Genomic DNA, 19,714 nt, shown 5'->3' with positions numbered 1-19,714 from the left:
AAAAGGTATCAAAATTACACACACACACAAATGTAGGTACAAATAAACAATAACTACAGTAGGTTACCTATATATAGTTACTTATTCATACTATAAATATAAGTAGGTAGGTACTAACTTACTCAATATAATTTATCTAAATAATAAAACATTGCATACAATAATAGTCAACAAGTATAGGGGCTCAAAAATAAAATTATGAGATAAATAAAATGTATAAACATTTGATAATAATAGGTGTAAGCTAATTTTTTTTAAACTTAAAATTTAATTTTTACGTTAGGTACGCTTTTATGTAAATATTTAATAAGTTAATGTTTTTTATTATGTTTTAATTATATCATACTATACCATGACTGGGTGACCGTTTCAAATGAGGTATACGATTGATTTAGATTGAAAATGAGATTGATTTTTTTTTAATTTTATATTAGGTATGCGAAAAGCACCTTTTTACGTATCCAACCAGATCTTACATAACGACCTTGCCATCTCACCCGTCTACGGCGTAGCTAAAACCTTCTTTAGACGAGTCAACTTATCTGTTAAAAACCACCCTATCCCCTAATCAAAGGTCTTGCGTCGGAAAACATACCTGACAATCCTAGAAAAAGACTAAAAAGGCGGTGGTGTCGGGACCTATTCATTTAGCTAATTGTCTAGGTAATTGTATTTATAATTTTAGTGTTTACTCCAGTCCCTAAAATTGTGTGTAGTACGAAATTTAAAAGTGTGTTATAATAACCTTTATAATAATATTCTATACAATTTTAATATAACTATATTAATTCAGTATATCAGAAAAATATAAAAATATAAAAAAATTTTTTTCTACAAAAATTCCATTTCACAAATTTTTTTTAAAGAACCTTTAAATTTGTTAAATAAAGGTTCTCCTTTATTTAAATAAAATTATTTATTGTAAATATATATTTAGAGGGTATCCACACTGGTAGACCTCCCTCCTCACGCCATTCATGTTATACCTACCTTTTCTTTGTTATCATATTTACTTATTGTATGTATATAAATTACAGATTGTAAATATTCTATTTTATCTAATAAAAAAAAAATATATATATATTATCATTAACTGATATGTACTATGTATAATTTAGATTTGACTGATTTGGGATTATGTGTGTACTGTGTAGTACGAAAATTTGGATATTTTAGGGACTGGTTTACTCATAAAAATTTATATAAATCACTGACAAAGTGTCTTCAAGGGAAGGCTTCTTAAATCTGTTCTTTCTCCAAGCCACCTTTTATTCATTCACCTTTTACTTATTGTTCAATTTTATTATGTAACAGCATAGGCGCAAATAGACAAATTATTTTGGGGGGACTAATTAATGACTTTTGAACCACCATCTATTTGCGGCAATGTGTAACATATTGCTAATATATAAAATTTAATTAAAAAAATAAAAATATTATGCGAAGGAAATTATAAAAATTGGCATCATTCAAAAAATTATAAGTACTTATTATAGTTTCATAAGTCAAATCATAAGTTGAAAATGCGTACCTACCTAAGTGATGTTCTTTTAAATTGTATGTGCTAAGTATAAATTTTAAAGAATTTTTATTTTGTTGGATACTGGAGCCGTTTGGGAACCAACAATTAATAGATGGCCCGATGAATGCCAATTGGGTTGCACCATTCTTTTCGGTTAGTCCATTAATGGCAATAATGGCATAAGCTATAAGGGTGATAATATCAAAATCGGGAGTGCTACCCACCACCAAGCACCCTCCCCAACTTATTTTATTATGCTTGTGACCCATTAATCATACATTTTTACAAACATTTTATAAATTACACTATATTAATGGTGGTTTGTAGAGTGAAAACTTATATGACATTGAAATTATAGATAGGTAGTAGGACTAGTAGGTATACACTAGTATTAACTAAAAACTATAACTAATTCTTGAAGCGATAGCAACTGCATCAGAGTATTCCAAGATCTGTTCAAAGTTTAAAAATTTAATTTAAAGATATAATAGTTCTGTCCCGGAGTTTTTTTTTTAATGGATATAACAATTCCGTTCAGTGTCAAATATTTAGTTATACCTACCAGTTTAGATCATTTAGTATTTTGCATTAGTTATTTATTATATATATATTGTATCGAAGTCGTTTTATATTTTACTATAGCCTTAGCAGTGGCGTATTTAGGGGGGGCTAGAGTGAGCGATCGCCCCGGGCGGCATTTTGATAGGGGTGGCATTAGATTTTTACATAACCCATCTTCTGTTAATGAAAATGAAAATGAAAAATATGTGAATTTTAAATATTTATTGTTTTGTTGTTATAGTTGAACTAAACCTATTTTATATTAAATATTTAAATGTGATTAATTTATAAAGATAACATAATGTTTAAAGTTTGAAATCTGCTTTTTTTTTCTAACTTTTGTTCTAAAAAGGATAACGATAACGGGTTGTCACCGGAAAGTAAGCTCCAACGCGCTCGGCAGGTTGAAAAAGTCAAAAAAAAAATTGTGTGTGGGGGGGGGGAAACATTGGCACCCGGGCGCCAAATTTCTGAATACGTCTCTGAGCTTTAGCCTTATATATAGCCTATTTAGGCTTTAGGTACCTACCCATAAACAATGTACGGCTTAATAACGTTGACAAATTGAATTGAATTATATTATATTATATAGAAATAAAGACAATATTACGATTTCAGTTATGGAATTAAATTTCCGATTTTATTTATTTATTATTATTTTCCGAAATTAATCGAACTTTTCTGCAGTCGTTATTTATTTGAGTCTGTGCCATTTAATATACAATAAAAATGGATAGTATAACATGTATGTATACAGTGAAAAAGGTAAAATTGTATTAATTTAAATGTTTCCAATTTAATTTAATAACGATATTTAGACGCTGGAAGTGTATTTAACAACAATGCAAGCATGTATTAACGTTGGTATTTGGTAAGATAAATAAATTTGTATATTTAAGCTTTTATAATAAAGTACATAGGTACTTAAAATATGTTTTTACATCAGAAAAATATAAGAAATTAATTGAAAATTTAGACCAACGCCATGATGAAATTGAATAAAGTATAAACTAATTTAAATCGTCAAAAACTTAGTGATTAATTAAAAAAGAAAAGCTGTGAATGGTATATGTATATGAAAAACCAGTGACAATTATTCATAAATAATTCCATAAAACATGATGTTAACACTATTACCTCTAAAGATACATACTTAAGATTTTAAGAGGACGCAAGGGTCGATGTCGATGCCCCCTCGTAGACTCTAGAGAATTCTAAAATTTCTGTTTTCAGTGGACTGATAAAACACATTGCCTTGCCGATTGGCTAAAATTTTATCCAAGATGCGCCCTACCCCCCGTAAATCTATTTTGAATCAACGCCTGTACCTGCACACATTCTTGTATTTATTTACAATATAAGCTTATCTCATTCAAGTGAAATTATATATAGTACTATTTATGTTTATAATAGAACCTTTTGACGTTTCCCAAGATAATTTTCATAATTTTTTACCAAAAGAACCAAACAGTTTTTTTTTAACAGCCAGACAAAGCAAAAACACGTATGATTTATAAAGTACCAGTAAACATTTACACCTCAAATCATTAACGAAGATTTCGAAAAGACTAAACATACTTTTCAGTTTTGTGAATGCATATTTTGGCCGGAATTAAATTTGAGAGGATTTCGACTTCAATTAGGACAGTCATAGTCGCGTAAAATTCAAGATCTAAAAGTAAAATAGTTAACATTTTATAGAAATGATAATTCTGAGATGGTAGATTTATAAAGTAGGTACCTACATATATAATATATTTGAATAGCATTTTTAACACCAGTTGAAGTAGATGATTTTTTGCTTTCAGGTTTGATGGGAATCCAGTTGATAAAAAATGTTAACGATTAAGTTATAAAAATTCTTAAGCACGGAATAAGTAGGTATACATATACAAATACCTATCATTGGGATGGTATTGGTGTAGAAAAAGGTTCTTGGGATGGAGCTCGTATGCAGTCTTTGTACTCTTTGTAGCTTAACACAGTTGAAAACAACATTTTCAATTTGTTGGGAACCCCTTGGCTGTAGTATTAAGAATAATAAGAATAGTTAGCTATGTAAACAGAATGCATTGTTCGACGCAATCGCCGGTTGATGTATGTTTTTCATAAGACAGTCGTGAAAGACCAGCGATTCCGTTAAGACGAGTGTTATATAATTTTATTTTATAACGGTGTTTTACTTAAATTAAATAAATAAATAACTTCTTAAAAAAATAAGTTGTTGTGTTGAATATTCCTAAAGTGAGAACTAACAAATAATTTAGTCAGCGTTAACCTGGACTTAACCACGGACTAACGGACTACGGACAGTAATGGCCAAATCCGAATACTCGTCCACAACAAATTTAAAAATAGTTATTTCATTTATATAAACCGAATACCTACACCGTGTTCGGCATTGGATAGGTGCAAATCGTCTTAAAATATAATTAAAAATGCTCAAGCAGAAAATATATATTAGTTGGGTATCTAGTACCAACGTCCTGCAACAATTTGAAATCAAAAGTTAAGGGGAGTATAGAACATTAGAATATAGGCCTATATAACTTGAATTTTTTTTTATTGGTCTTAAGCATAGTCAACTATGGTCATTAGGATTTTGTAGAGGAGGGGTGGGGTTATGGTTGGATGAGGAACACGTGTATGGTCTATGAGGAAGGCGTGTATTCAGAGATAATCGCAATTTATAGAAAAAAAGAAGCTAAATTCCAGGGGGTTGAGGAGAATCTATGGGGATCAAAGTTGTAAAACTAAACAATGAGCAGTCCTGGAATCTCAAGGAGTTAAAAATTTGGTACCAATTAGCTGGTAAATATAGTTGCAAGTCTTTATGAACCCTACAAATTTACATACATTTATAAATATTGATAATATTTGTTAAAAATTAATTTATATTTAAATACATAGGATTTAATAATCTTATTCCTCTCCAATGTTGGGTACTCCTTAAACAAAATCATCTTGAAAGATAAAAAAAACTTAAATAGCTTGTTTTAATGCTTAAATACTTTAGTAATCAGTGAAAACTATAAACATAATTATTTAAATATTATAATGATAAAAGTAAAAACTTTACAAGACAACAAACAATACAATCTAATGAGTAATAACTAAGTACCTATAATTTTTACTTAAAAAACTTGAAATAAATTACAATACATAATTACATAACCCGAACTAAACTTTGCAGCAAAATTTTCATCAGATTCATTAGTTCATTACATATCATTTAGTATAACCTTTTAACAAATAAAAATAGATAATCCATGAAATTGACTATTATCACAATAACAAAAAACAAATATTATTAATAATATCAACCATTTTATTGTTAGATTTGATACACATTTATCAACGAATGGAATGCAGAAAAGTAGTATTAGTTTCCAACAATTAACATACAGTCATGATGCTAAAAAATATCCTACTATAGCCAATAATAATTAATTATTAGCTAAATCTTAAAAATAAAAGTTAATATTATATAGGACAAGGAAAATAACAAATTGTATAGAAACAGCAGCTAAACATTATTGTATACTTGTCACATAATACGATTCTATGTAAATTTAGAAGGACAACAGAAGAAAACAAAACAAAATAATTTTACTTGGAATTTTATATCAACGTGAAAATGTGAGGTAAGCATGGCCATTTTAAATTCAATTGTTGTTGATTGTAATATCATTTATTATTTACTTTGTATTAAATAAAAAATTATTGGGAGAATATAGAAGACGTTTGATATATTATATAATTTGTTTAGTCTTCCCTACTAGATATAAAAAAAAATGTACAAACACATTCAAAAGCTCGTTTTTAGAATAAGCAAATTATTCTTTTATATAATTTGCCACTAAAAATGTTCCATAACAACAATTAAAAATAACAACAGTGTAAAAAATATAACAAAACTTAAAATTGATGGCCATTGATTTATAATATACAAGTAAATATACTTGTTATTAAATCTCGTTTTTTTGTGACAAATTACATTAGGATTTATTTTTAAGAAAAATGTTAAGAATTTGTGATGTAATAATATCATTACAGCATACATAACAAATTAAGAGAGATAAAATATCAATTAACATGGTAACAATATAGGCTACAATTTCCATATAGGTAATATCATAGATACAAATAAATAATAGGATAATGTCGATAATGATAATTAATAGGTAAATAGTTAACAGTTATAATTATAATATTATACTGGTACTGATTAGTGGTTATAGTAACACCATAATATATATTAGAGATATGGGGCAGTGGTTTTTGAACTACAATTCTGTAAATATTTATTACAATTGTTAATCATTATCATAGTTTTTCACTTACTCTTAAAAAGATTTTTTTCAAATTAAATTCAACATATCATCTAGAATCGTAAATAATTACACCTGTTATTGGTAACAAAATAATTTTATAATTAGCATTAGAAGTACTCTAGATTATGTATTCATATGCAGTGTGCTCAACATTATGTACTTTTTAAAATGTGGACTCAGGATCAATCTAACATTAGTCTAAAAGTTAACAACTTAACTTTCATATTGTGCTAATAGATAAGTATTATAATTATAATTTAAATTTTTCTAACTTTAGACATTAGATAATTTCAAATTATTTGTTCTAACTTTCATTTGAAAAATTAGAGAAAACTTATATGAAATTGAAACGTAACTTAATATAATGCTTGTTTTTAAAGTTGGAAAGTAATACAGAACTGCAGGTTTATCTATTAAATTATCATTTGTACACCACCATGAAAAAATGAATGAATTTTTTGAGGTTAAAATAATTACAATTTGATAAAAAATAAAAATGTATGTAACAAAATATAATACTACAATTTTCTGAGTAGAATGGTGTTAGATTTCCAATGTTAAATAATAAATAAAAATAAAATTGGTACATTATTGTACCTATTACAGTTTCAAATAACTAATAAATTAATATATTTTTTTAATACAAAGTTTAATTTTTGGTAGTTGCATTTTTACATACTTCTATAGTTATAGTAAAATTTTTGACCTATTATCAGAAGACGTGGCTTTACTAAGCCTAAGGGCTAATTCGAAATCTGCCTTTTCTTGCTCTAAACGTTCTTTTTCTTCTTCCATTCTAAATTTATTTTGGGCTTCCCATGCAAGTTGTTCATCACTAACAATAACTTTATGGGATTCGTCAGAAGAAAATGCTCCATCGCCAAAAGGATCCGTTTCAAATCCTGTATCTGAGAAAGGATCAATTTTAAATGGATCATCATATCTGTAGTCTTTGAATGGATCTTCAGTAAATTCAAAACTATGTGATTGTGAAACTGCTTTAGGCTCTGTCTTGATACTCTGTGAAAACTAAGAATGGAACGAAAAAAAAATAATAAAAAAATAAAAAAATAAAAAAATAATAAAAATCATATCTATTTCTAAAAAGAAATAAAAAATAAATAAAAGAAAAAAAATTTAAAAAAATAAAAAAAACCAAAAAACAATTGTGTTAGTAACTTTGATATAATTACAAGTAGTTATAATATTCATTGGGATGGATTAAATTTATTAAATATTTAAAAGAATCCAAATATCTAACAAAACATATACACATTTGATTTTTCAAGCTCTAGATATTATATCAGATTTTTAAAATAGGGAGAAAATTCCAACATGGAATTAAGTCATTAAGTTAAGATGTATTTATAACTAAATAATCTATAGAACACAACCAATTATAAAACAATAGCATACCAATTCTATACAAGTAAAATCTATGAATTATATGTTTGAAAATGAAAACCTTACAAAATATTGGTCAATATTTATTTATTTTTATTTTTTTTGTATCATGTATACAGCCCAAAAATATTTATGCTGATATCTTTATTGTATTATCAATTATATAACACATTTAATAGCTATTAATGTAACAATAATCATTTTTATGGTATATCTATTGAATATATTATTTACCACTGTGTATTTAGTTTATCAATAAAAATTATATTATTTTGAATAGCCAGATTGGTAATATTAAAAAAAAAATACAATACTTGATTTTCCCAAATAATTTTATAATTTTAATGAAATGCAAAATGTATAAAATAAACACACTATCACAGAATGCAAAAAAACATTCAATCAATATAAGGAAGGTAGTTTCAACAGTAGTTTCAAACACACATAATAATAAATGATACTAGTTTATTATCACTCCGTCATCTATAATAATGTAATAACTTTTTATCAAATATTTCCAGAAATTATAAATATGATAACAATAATAACTTGCTTTTAATAAAAAAAAGTAGGTATGATTATAATTAATAACTATAGTTATTATTATAATAGTAACAGAACATATCAAATATTATTGAGTGGCTGAGAAATATAATTTTTTGTACAGTGATAACAAACCAGTGCCTAAGAAATGAAGAAAAGAATTGAAAATGTGTTTTATGTATAAATTGTAATAACAAATTACCTTGCTGCTAAAATTCGCAAAATCGGCAAACTCTGAACTTGATGAAGAACTGTTGTGAGATGTTGGTGCATGATATGGTGCGGGCCTTGGTGGAGCAGGTCTTGGTGGTGGTTGTTTTCCTTTCTTAGGGGGAAGTGCTGGAGTAGGGCTTTCAGGTCGCTGTGGAGGTGGTGCTGAACTTGGTCTTGTTGGGGCATGTAATATGGCAAAAGGATCACAACCAAACTCATCTTTATCTTCATGTCTCTTTAGATTTAAAAGAAATATTAATTTAATGGTAAAAAATTAATTTATTGAATTATTAATTTTTTAAATTATATAAAGAATAAATAACTTACATCAGACAATTTAGATACATTTGTCTCGCCTCCAAATGGATCAGTACTTTGGCCTAAAAATAAATGTATTATGTTAATATAATATGATAATAAATTAATACTTTATTGTACATTTGAATTACAGAGTTATTTTGTAAAAATAAAAAACTTACTTCTAGTTCTGGAATCATCAAATGAAGTGAAAGGATCATTTGAATAAGTTCCCTATAGCATAATAAAAATAGATAAAGGATTCATATCATATTATATTATAATTATATAATATACAATTGTACATACTGCTTTATTGTTTGTGGAAAACGCATCATTATTTGTGAAGAAATCTATGGAACAATGTTTAAGCAATTAAAAAACTTTAAGATACAAAATTAACAAAATTAAGTTAATTACCTGTTTTAAATGAGTTTTCATCACGTGATCCACTTGTTCCGTTTGTAGAAGTAAAACCATTAACATTTTCAAAAGAATTTTTATTGTCAACCTTTAAAATTTGCAAGGAATAAGTTAATTCAAGAAATAAATGTAAAAAAATAGAAAATGTTGTTTTTAAATTGTAACTTACAATTTTTCCTAGAAGTCTACTACATTCAAGATCCCGGAATTCTAAATTAAATGATAATAAAGAATCTGGGATTGCATAAACATTTCCTTCAGCCAACGCTTTTTCTGTTGACTCAATTGTATTTTCCATTTGACGCTTATTCTCCTCCAATTGATTTACTTTATTCTTAAACTAACGAAACATAACATATTAAAAAATGTGTTAAACATTTTTCTATGATTAATTTTACTTGGCTTATTTGTAGTTGGGAATTTTGCAACATGTTATTCAGCTCATCTAATCTTTTGCCCATTTCAGCCTGATCTTTTTCAAGTTTTTGTTCTAGACTCTTGAGCTCTTCAAGCTCTTGTTTTTTAGAGGAAAGATCAGCTTCTTGCACTTTTAATGTAAGTTCTTGCTCATCAGCTTGTTTGCGAAGATTGTCTACCTATTGAATAAAATGTAATATTTTTTATTAATTTATCATCCATAAATAATAATTAATAAGGGTAGAATGCGGCTTCAGAACTTTTAAAAATGAATTAAGACCAAATGAAAATTCAATTAGTAATGATAACATTTAGCTATCTAATTTAAATAGGCTACAGAATAAAAGTGATTTATTCCAGTTTGTAAGCGTTTTACCGGATATATAACAGATGTTATGTTGAATTATTCGCAGAGTTTAGTTTTGATTAGGATTACTATATTTATTATATTTAAAACGGAACAAATATTATTTAAAAATTGTATTGGAAAAATCAAACCTACTATCTTTAGTGATCAACCATAAGTTTCAATACACTGTTTTCCTTTCATATAAGTACAGTAATTATTATAAATAGGTTAAATTTTATCTAATTTAATTAATTAATAATATTTAAATATGTAAACACAATATTGGCCACTATGATTCTACTTTCCAGTATTAACCACAGAGAAAACATGAAACCACAATCTACCTCATAAGATATATTTTTTAACACGTTTTATAGAATTTCTAAGTCGTGTTGTTAATTTTTTAACTTTAAGTGTATTAATTTAACATGCAGTTAAGTAAAAAAATAAGCTGGATGATAAAGCTAAGGTTTAGGATAAAATACCTGTACTTGTTCAGCCTTAATTTTCTGATTGATGTTGATTATTTCAGATTCTACCAACAGAGTCTAAAATGGTGAAAATATGCACATGCAAGTTAAAAGGATGAATAAAAATAATAAATTAATAAGCAAACAATCAGTAAAATCAGTGTTACATGACTAGAATGCAAAACAAATTAAAAATGTTATGAGTATGAATTAGTAAAATGCGCCCTGTGTTAGTCAAATCAAAAAAAAAAAAAAAAAAAATACTAATAGGTACCAAATTCTTATCGGTTATTTAGATAACCGATTTAGATCGGTTATATTTTGGTTTAATTTGATTAAAATTTAAGTTACCTGGTTTCGAAGATCATTCAGTCGTTTTTGAGCTTCGCCTTTTTGATTTTCCAACTGTTTTAGAGTAGCAGATAAGGTGTCTAGTTCTCCCTAAAAATACATTTGTATTAAATAATAATTGTATTAATTAAAAGTAAAACCAAACTTTATATTACAGAACATAATAAACAAAAAAAATTTTATTTGATGATTACTCAAATAGTTTAATACATAACCTTATTTACAACTAAATAAAAATTGGTGAAAATATATAATATTTTAATAACATCTTTATTTATTGTAAAGATTTTAAAATGTTTCTTTATATTTTTTCAATTACCTACTCAGTTTCAAAAATAATCTTTAACATTTTTATTTCCAAATTTTTATATCAAAAATCATTTACAGGTAGAGTAGTAAAATAATCACATAGCTGGCAATGACTGCACTAGTCATCAATTTTAACACGATATAGAGCAAAAAATACTATTTTACTATTTTTAAGGTCTCCTCTGTCTAAGTTCCGATTTTTCCCATCCCAGCTGGACCCACTTTACTAGTTGTGATGTTCACATGTGTGAAAATTTTCTTCTTGGAGAGTGGGTGGGTGGCAAGTGTGTGAGACATATTCTACCCTTCCCAAGTGAAAACACATAGACAAAGATCGATAATATTGTATCAATGAACAAATACAAAAAAAAAAGAAATAATTTTACCTGTAAACTTTTGACTTCACCAGAACGTATTTTCAAATCAGCTTCTTTTTGAGCAATTTCTGTTTCCAGAATGAGTCTTTCTTTGACTAGTTCATCAATATCTTTTTGAATCATATCCAATTCTGGGTTTGAATACATTGGAGGCTTTTCTAAAATCTTAAGAAAATATAATCGTTAAATCAATAAATCAAAATACATTCATTTTTATTTTCACAATATAATTATATTTTAAAAATTACTATTCTACATCTCAGTGGTTTTCGGCCTTTTGAGCCTAACCCTAAAATTTTAAATTATCTTTTGAACCCCTTAAAACAATAAAAAATTTTAATTATACATACTAACAAATAATAATACTCATAAAAATCAAGCAGAAATATTAAAATAATTACATTATGTGAACCCATTGCGGTTCATTATAAAAATCTCCACAGCTCTAATTTAATATCAACCCAAGGTTAAGAAGAGAGAACCACTAATTTAACTCATATAAAATAAAATACTTTGCTCACAAAGAGCCAAACTGTAACTGCTTTATTGTTTTATAATAGTCATCAGTAAGCAATCACCACATAAACAATGTTATTTAATAGCTTTGGTTACTAGAAGTATTAATAAAACTGTTTAATTAAACAAATTAAATTAAAAAGATGTCAGCTTAAAATGATATATTTACATGTAATTTCTACAACAATATTTGTTTTATTATTAACAGAAAATATAATATCTATTGATTTAAAATCAAAATGGAGAAATTTGCGAAAAAAAACAAAAAATATTCTAGAAGAAAATTGGAATAAAACTCGTGGAATCTCTCAAGTAGGACCAAAACCCAGTTCTTATCTTGACTATCCAGGAAACAATATTATAAAAATAAACAAGAATAAAGAACTATGGGATTTGTATTATAAGTGTTTAGAAGAACTTCTTAAAAGTATTAACAAAAATAATATTTTCCAAGCAAAAGTAATAACTACATTTAGAAGCTCATCTTTAAGGTAATGGATTAAATGTAATTCTTAATTAATGTTATAACTACTTATAACTCATATTATAATGCATACATAACTGGAACTTCTGAAGTTTTTCTGATTTTGAGTTTCGTCAGTGACATTACTTACATTAGTAACATTTACATAGTATATATATAACTACAAATAATTTCTTTGTTATTAATAGCTTAGAATGTGAACTATGTATTTCACCTAATGATGTATATCACAAAAATGTATGGTACTATTCATGGATAGGAAATTCAAATAATTTAAGCATAATAGAAGAAAATAATTATTTTCAAATTTCCCCATTAGACTTGTCTTTAACTATAATTAATATGGATGAATCTAAAAGTGGTTTCTATCAATGTAAATTGTATAATAGTGAAGCAGGGCCTTACTTTATTGAACTTATTAATGATAATAAAGAGCTAATAATTGATGTAAGTAGATACAAAATAAAGGTACTTTTTGGTTATCGTGCGACAACTGACAATTCTAGGGTGTCAAAATTTGGTTAGTGAGATCATCAACAGTAGTGAAAATAAAATATAATATATCATAATATTTTCCACCTCATTTTAATCAATTACATTAAATTTTATTTTAACTATTGTAGAAAAACTAAAATTGTCAGTATTAGCAATAACCAAACATTTATAAAATAAATTTATTATCGAATAAAATAAATATAAATGTATGAAATCATTTTAGATGAACAATACTACATTTTTTAATTCTACAACAACTGGAAACATAACTATAGACGATGCAAATTTGAAGATTTGGAATCAATGGACTCAGTGGTCATCGTGTAGCAAATGTGAAGTGATGGGAAAAAAAATTAAATTTGGTCATTGTATTGTATCATTAAAAGGTAAACAAAAATCTAAGTATGTGTTAAATTTGTATAAAAATACCTACAAATATAAAAAAAAATCAGAATAAACAACTTGGATTTTTTTTTTTAATTACAGATGATACCATTAATGAAGTGAATATTAGTTATAAAAATAACAGAAAAAAAATACACGTTTTACAAAGGTTAATGGCAGTTTTTGACACTGGTTTGCCATGTGAAAGTAGTTTATTAGATTTATATGGTTATTATGGTATCAAAATAATGAATACAGCAATAAGAGTAATGATTGAACATTGCCAAGTAAAATAATTATTTAATAAAACAAGCATTTTTAATTAGTATTCATCTATTTACTCAAGGTAAAATGTAATAACGATGATGTATTTGAGATAAAAGATATGCAGGGGAATGTAAAAGAAAAAGTTAATAATTCTGCTGGTATATATTCACCATTACAAATAATACCTAAACTGCCACCAAAAATAGAAACTTCTGTGATAATTACATTTTTAAATAAACAACTTACTATAACATGTCCTGGGTTAGGAATCAATTTGGTTTATTAGTTATATTTAAGACACAACAGAATTAATTAGTGTAATTCTTAATGTATATATAGGAATTTAAATTCAGATGCTCCATATGAATGGAGGGTAAATAACCAGATCATTTTATCAATCAATGAACGAATAACGATTGATATATTAAATAGACTAATTATTAAAAATACTACCGAAGAAGATGAAAGAATTTTTACGTAAATATAAATATTACAGTTGTTAGTTGTTGCCTCGCTACCACACTATGTAAAATTCATCACCAAATCATCAGATTGACTGTTTGTTGTAATATAATTTATTATTATTTATTATTTAACAATACAAAATTATCAAATAAAAGTAAATTAATAATTATAGTACTAAATTGTTTAAAATTATTTATAATAGCATAGATGATGATTTTATTAATATCTTAGATTAGGTTTTTCATTTCATTTTTTTAATTGAATGTCAATATAAAATATTGATAAAAATAATTCTTTAAAATTTATTTTTAACAACATTTTAAAATAAGAAAATAATATTTTTAAAGAAGGCCCAGTTAATCATACATACCTACAATTTAACGACAAGTAAACAAAATATTAACACAAGTAAAATATAATTTCAAACATTATTTATCATTTTTTCCATAAATAAATCTCATACTAGATTAATCTAAACATAAGTTATCTTTGAAATATAGATAAATCATAAATATTGAATTTTTAAATTTTAGATTATGTAAAGACTAGTGGTGTAAAGTCAACTGATGATAAATTGTAAACAGTTTGGTAGTGGATTGGTAACAAACAAGTACCAATATTGCTAAACATTAATTATATACTAAGAATTTTTTATATTTAGATGTTGGCAAGTTGATGATCTAGCTGGAATAGTGGAGATAAAATTAATTAAAGAACTAAATATTTCAAATCAAAAAGATATATATTTTTATGCGGTTTTTGTTGTAATGGGGATTTTTGTATGGGTTGGATTTAAAATGTTTTCTGATAGAGAAGCAGCATATTCTAAGTATTAAGAATGTTTTTTTTATGAAATAAATAAATAATAATATTCTTACTTGCACAGCATTTGACGGAGTTCCAGTTCTGTTGCTTGGCGGTATCATTTCAGGGGAAAGTGTAGCTGGTGGATCAATTCCTTTGAGTTTACGTTCTACTAACCACATTGCAAGACTAAACTGTTCCATATCCAACTTCCCGTGTTGATTAATATCACAAAGACTCCTATAATATTCATAATTAATAAAATAATTATCAACAATGGTATATGACTTATTTCTAAAAATTACCATATATGTGCTAATATTGATTGATGAATACCAGTTTTAAGAAACCTATCTTTGATTTCTGGTCCAGAGACATAACCATCCATATCAACATCAGATTCCAAAAACATAGAATCATAACGGGCTTTTTCTTCTACAGTGACTACCCATTTAACTGGTAATGGCACTAAACCAATAGATGGAGTAATTGGTCTCTAAACATTAGATTAAAGACAATATTAAAATACAATTATTATATAAAATTTAGAAAAGTTTTGATTTCAAAACAATGTTTGATGGTACAAGAATATATAATTCAAGGTAAAAGGTTTAATAAATAAAAAAAATTGTATAACAGCTTACAAATAAATATATATACCAATTGCTTTATTATGTAGTTCATAATATAATATGAGAAATTACATTTTTTACATTTTTGAATCTTTTATTATTAATTTATAATTTTATGGTATGCGAAATGATTTTTAAAAAATACCTACCTAGCTTATTTCACTATGCATAATTAAAAAAGAATCCTAAACATTTGTCAATTCACGAAAAGTTGATTATTTCCAAAATTTCAATATAGAGGTGGTTTCAGAAGTGTAACAAAAAATATGATGAGTCGTTAATGTGGAAAGGCAATTTCAGACATAAGTTAATGCAACCCTCACCTGCATCATGTGTGGAACATGTTGTATCATGTTCCATAATCATTATCCCTTTTGATATGGATTTTACAACTTTATTGTACTTTTAAAATATAATTTATATTTATAGGGGGACGAGGTAGCCGTGCGGTCTAACGCGTTGGCTGTGGCTCAGCCGGATCGGGTTGATCCTCGACCATCTGGCAGCATTTTTCTCCGGGCAAGTCACAGTCTCTGGAGAACAAGTGCCTCTATCCACCACTCCGGGGCATGGCAGAAACCTACAGGTACCCCATTAGAAATTCTGCCAAACAGGCCTCCAGTGTAGGTTAGGTTAGTACACCCGGACAATAGTGCCACACGAGTATTTTTTTGATTTATATTATACACATATTTGCCATTTAGCGTTTATTCATATAATTTCATTAATTGGTGATTTGTTTCCATTTTTATTTCACAAATGAGTGAAATATGTTTTGAGGTAATATTGTATGTGTTTAATTACTGATTTAAAATGTAACAAATGTAACAATTATTTGGTTTGCTAAAAAAAGAATATTGATGGCACCGAATATTGCAGTGGACAATTATGAGAAACAACAAGGACCAGTAAAAAAAGATTGATGTAATATAAAATTTAATGGTGCACCTCAACTAAGAATGCCAACTTAAAGAAGAATGGTAGCTGATAATCTACAATATATCAAATTTAAAAAGTACTTTTGCAGTATAGACATAATAAGCAAAGCAACATTATAGTAAGAACATTATTATTTTAAGTAGCATGCATAAAAATAAAATCTGTACCTCATATTTATCGGTAAATCATACAATACAAATCCCATACAGGTCCCATACAAATTAATGGAATATTGCTTTTAACAATTTTAGATACTTATTAATTTACATTCAGAATATGTTTCTTTACTAATATTAATTAAATTCTTGAATTTTATAGAAATTGATTTGTACTTTTTTGTTAATACTAAACTAATTCTTCAAAGATCAAAATTATATGATATGAAATATACAAATTATTTTTATATCTATGTAAATAAAATATGCATTTATTTCTACAAGTAAATATAAACATATAATAATTAAAACAAATGATTATGAAAATTAAATGACATTTATTTGTTAGATTAATTAAAAAACTTACTTTTGGTGGTTGTTTGACTAGATTTGAAGTAGCGCCAGAAGGGAGCACTGGTAAAACAGGTACAGGTGAATTAGCCATGGTAGAACCTTTTCTTTTTGCTGGAGGTAACAACTCAGGAGGCAAAACACTAGGAATAGCATATTTTTCTAATGCTTTATAAACTAAATGCATTGCCTAAAAATAAATATCGTTTTTATTCAAATAAACTATAATAATAGTAAATATTTTAATATACATACAACAGCAAATTCATGTTGATCTAACTTTCCATCTTTATCCATATCGGCCAAGTCCCAAATTTTTCCCAAAGTGTCTACTGATAGTTTGGAATCTATAAGCAATCCTTTAACCTAAAAAGAGACAGTTATAAAAATGTATTATAGTTATATATAATATTTTATGCTATTTACTTTATCTCCAGCAACTGTTCCATTGACTGGTCTTAATGATTCAAACATTTTATCATAGTTCATTCTCTCTGAAGGCTTCATAGACCAGTCATTCATATTGGTAACAGCAGTAACTAAACCTGCAGGTAGAATTTTGCTCGCTATATGTTTTGATGCTTCGCCCTATAATATAAATAATTGAATCAAATATTATTTTCATAAAGCCAATAAATAATTTGACTTGTACCATGTTAGGTGGTATGGTTTGCTGAGTGATGTTTAACATTGATATATCTCGTCCAGCTTGTGCTAATGCAATCAGTTTAAGAGCAACAAAAAATCCTTGTTTAGTTAGGAAACCTTTGGCAGTTGGGTCTGATAAATCCCAAATCTTCAATACAGACAAAAAAAAAAGTTTTAGTATATTTTTTATTAAAATGCATTACATATTATGATCCTTGTCTTTCTTTAAAATGTAAATTAATCAAAATAAAAACAATTAACTTACTTGACTAAGTATAATTTGTGATAAACCAGACTTTTTAAGGAAATTTGCTGCATCCATTGCTCCAATATTTCCTTTATTTGTAGGATCCACCTAAAAAAGACCAATATATAATTAGAATTATCAAATATGCAGATAATATGATAGGTATTATGAAAAATAATTAAGTAAAATATAACATATACAATACAAAAAAAGAAGTATATTAATACAAAACTTGTAAATAATATTAACATTAACATAACTAGAAAGAGAAAGCTATTAAATACTCATGCTGTGAATAAATCTGTAAGTTACTATCACATGATTCTTTAACCTCTTAGACATGAAATAAAAATTAAATTAATTTTAAAACTCAATACTTTAGATTAATGTAATTCTACTGAACTGTTCTTTTATAATTATGTTAGATAATCAATTTAAGAAAAAAATGTATCCCGATATCTCATTTCAGAGCATATTTTAACATACAATGTATATGGCATTGTTGTCCCCTCAGAGGGAAAAAAGCATTGGACCTGATGGCTGAAAGTTGATTTAACTTATACCTGTGTTCTTCTAGTAAACATTTTTTTCAAAGAGCCACCCAGTAAACATTATTTAAAATATGCTCTGTCTCATCTATTATTTAAAATGTTAACAATTTAGGAAATGAGTATGAAAATAAAAAATAGATATACTAAATCTTTTGAAAAATGAATAAGATATAAATATGAAAGGCTGAATGCAACAACCAGATAATTTTCTATTTAAAACTATAAGATATTTTAAAATTAAGTTTGGAAAACCTAAATAAAAATGATAGCAATATTTGGTAATAATATAAATTGTTGCATACTTAATACAGTATCGAAGGATTTAAAAATAAGAATTATGCTTGTTTCACAATTTTAAAATTTCTAAAGGTGTAGCTCTTAGGACTCAATACTTCATATTTATAATTTATAAAAGAAATTAAATTTACTTACCATATTATAAAGTGCTTCATAAATTGGGTAGTGACTTCCAGCTACCTACAATTATTCATGAAATATATTTAACATTGAAAATTAATAAAAAATGGTTCAAAATATAACCTTGATGTTAAACAATCATAAGATATAGGATAAAAATACAAATTATTAATAAATTGATTTTAGGGTGGAGTCAAGTAAGTAGTAAACAATTTACCCCATTTAATAATACAACATATAATAAAATCACATTATAATTTAATTTAAAACAAAATATTCTCGATTTAAAATTGATTTGGTTAACATCTATTTTATTATTTCAAAATGGACTATTCTGTTTCAATTTATTATTAATTATTTTTCTCACTTCATTCGGGGAAGGCAAAGTAGCCATCCTGAACGATTTTTTGTTACTGCTTCAATACACTTGAAACGATATTAAACCAATTGATTGGAATATTAATAAAATAATAATGGCAACAGAAATACAACTGACTCGTTGGAACACCGTCCTTCGTGTGTGCCCGTAAAAAAAAATTTTTTATAACTGTCGACACAAATAATAATCGAACGTAAAAACAAAACACAAATAAAATTGATTTTTTTCTAAAATTTTATCAGAAAATAAATGAATATATGACGTTTTATACAGTGTAGCAACGACTATGGTGTGAAAATCAAAATAAGATTTTGAATTTTACAGCAATGTTGGGTACGTATTTTTTTGTTTTCTTAATGGCTATAATTTCTACCTTTTTTCGATCTCAATAATAGTCATTAATAGAACAA

General features: G+C 26.4%; 2 protein-coding genes across 4 annotated transcripts; one reads left to right on the top strand and one right to left on the bottom strand.

Annotated features, from left to right (window-relative positions):
* Window positions 1-5,390: 5,390 nt before the first annotated feature.
* Window positions 5,391-19,519, bottom strand: Eps-15 (Epidermal growth factor receptor pathway substrate 15). Of its 3 annotated transcripts, none has more exons than XM_089220068.1 (20): window positions 19,293-19,517; window positions 18,941-18,985; window positions 17,976-18,065; window positions 17,715-17,858; window positions 17,489-17,650; window positions 17,318-17,428; window positions 17,079-17,252; window positions 15,291-15,481; window positions 15,060-15,225; window positions 11,580-11,735; window positions 10,885-10,974; window positions 10,549-10,611; window positions 9,696-9,893; window positions 9,467-9,637; window positions 9,295-9,385; window positions 9,184-9,227; window positions 9,057-9,108; window positions 8,905-8,957; window positions 8,567-8,812; window positions 5,391-7,446 (listed from the first exon to the last, which is right to left on the bottom strand). In XM_089220068.1, the coding sequence occupies exons 1-20, from the start codon at window positions 19,317-19,319 to the stop codon at window positions 7,105-7,107; spliced, it is 2,616 nt and encodes an 871-aa protein (XP_089076194.1). In that variant the 5' UTR covers window positions 19,320-19,517; the 3' UTR covers window positions 5,391-7,104. The 3 variants fall into 3 exon arrangements, with proteins under 3 accessions (XP_089076194.1, XP_089076195.1, XP_089076196.1); XM_089220070.1 differs by having other exon boundaries at window positions 7,378-7,517; window positions 19,293-19,519; XM_089220069.1 differs by lacking the exon at window positions 10,549-10,611 and having other exon boundaries at window positions 19,293-19,516.
* LOC149057982 (uncharacterized) lies at window positions 12,913-13,972 on the top strand. Its single transcript, XM_089220442.1, has 3 exons — window positions 12,913-13,017; window positions 13,289-13,451; window positions 13,552-13,972. Exons 1-3 carry the CDS (start codon window positions 12,913-12,915, stop codon window positions 13,743-13,745), a joined length of 462 nt encoding a protein of 153 aa, XP_089076568.1. The 3' UTR covers window positions 13,746-13,972.
* Window positions 19,520-19,714: the final 195 nt, after the last annotated feature.

The sequence above is a fragment of the Diuraphis noxia genome, unplaced genomic scaffold (genome assembly GCF_037042655.1).
Source record: "Diuraphis noxia isolate RWA-SAM2 unplaced genomic scaffold, SU_Dnox_SAM2 contig0002, whole genome shotgun sequence".
In the NCBI taxonomy this organism is placed as follows: Eukaryota; Metazoa; Arthropoda; class Insecta; order Hemiptera; family Aphididae; genus Diuraphis; species Diuraphis noxia.
The sequence above is the reverse complement of the archived record's forward strand: the minus strand, read 5'-3'. Positions and strand labels throughout refer to the sequence as shown.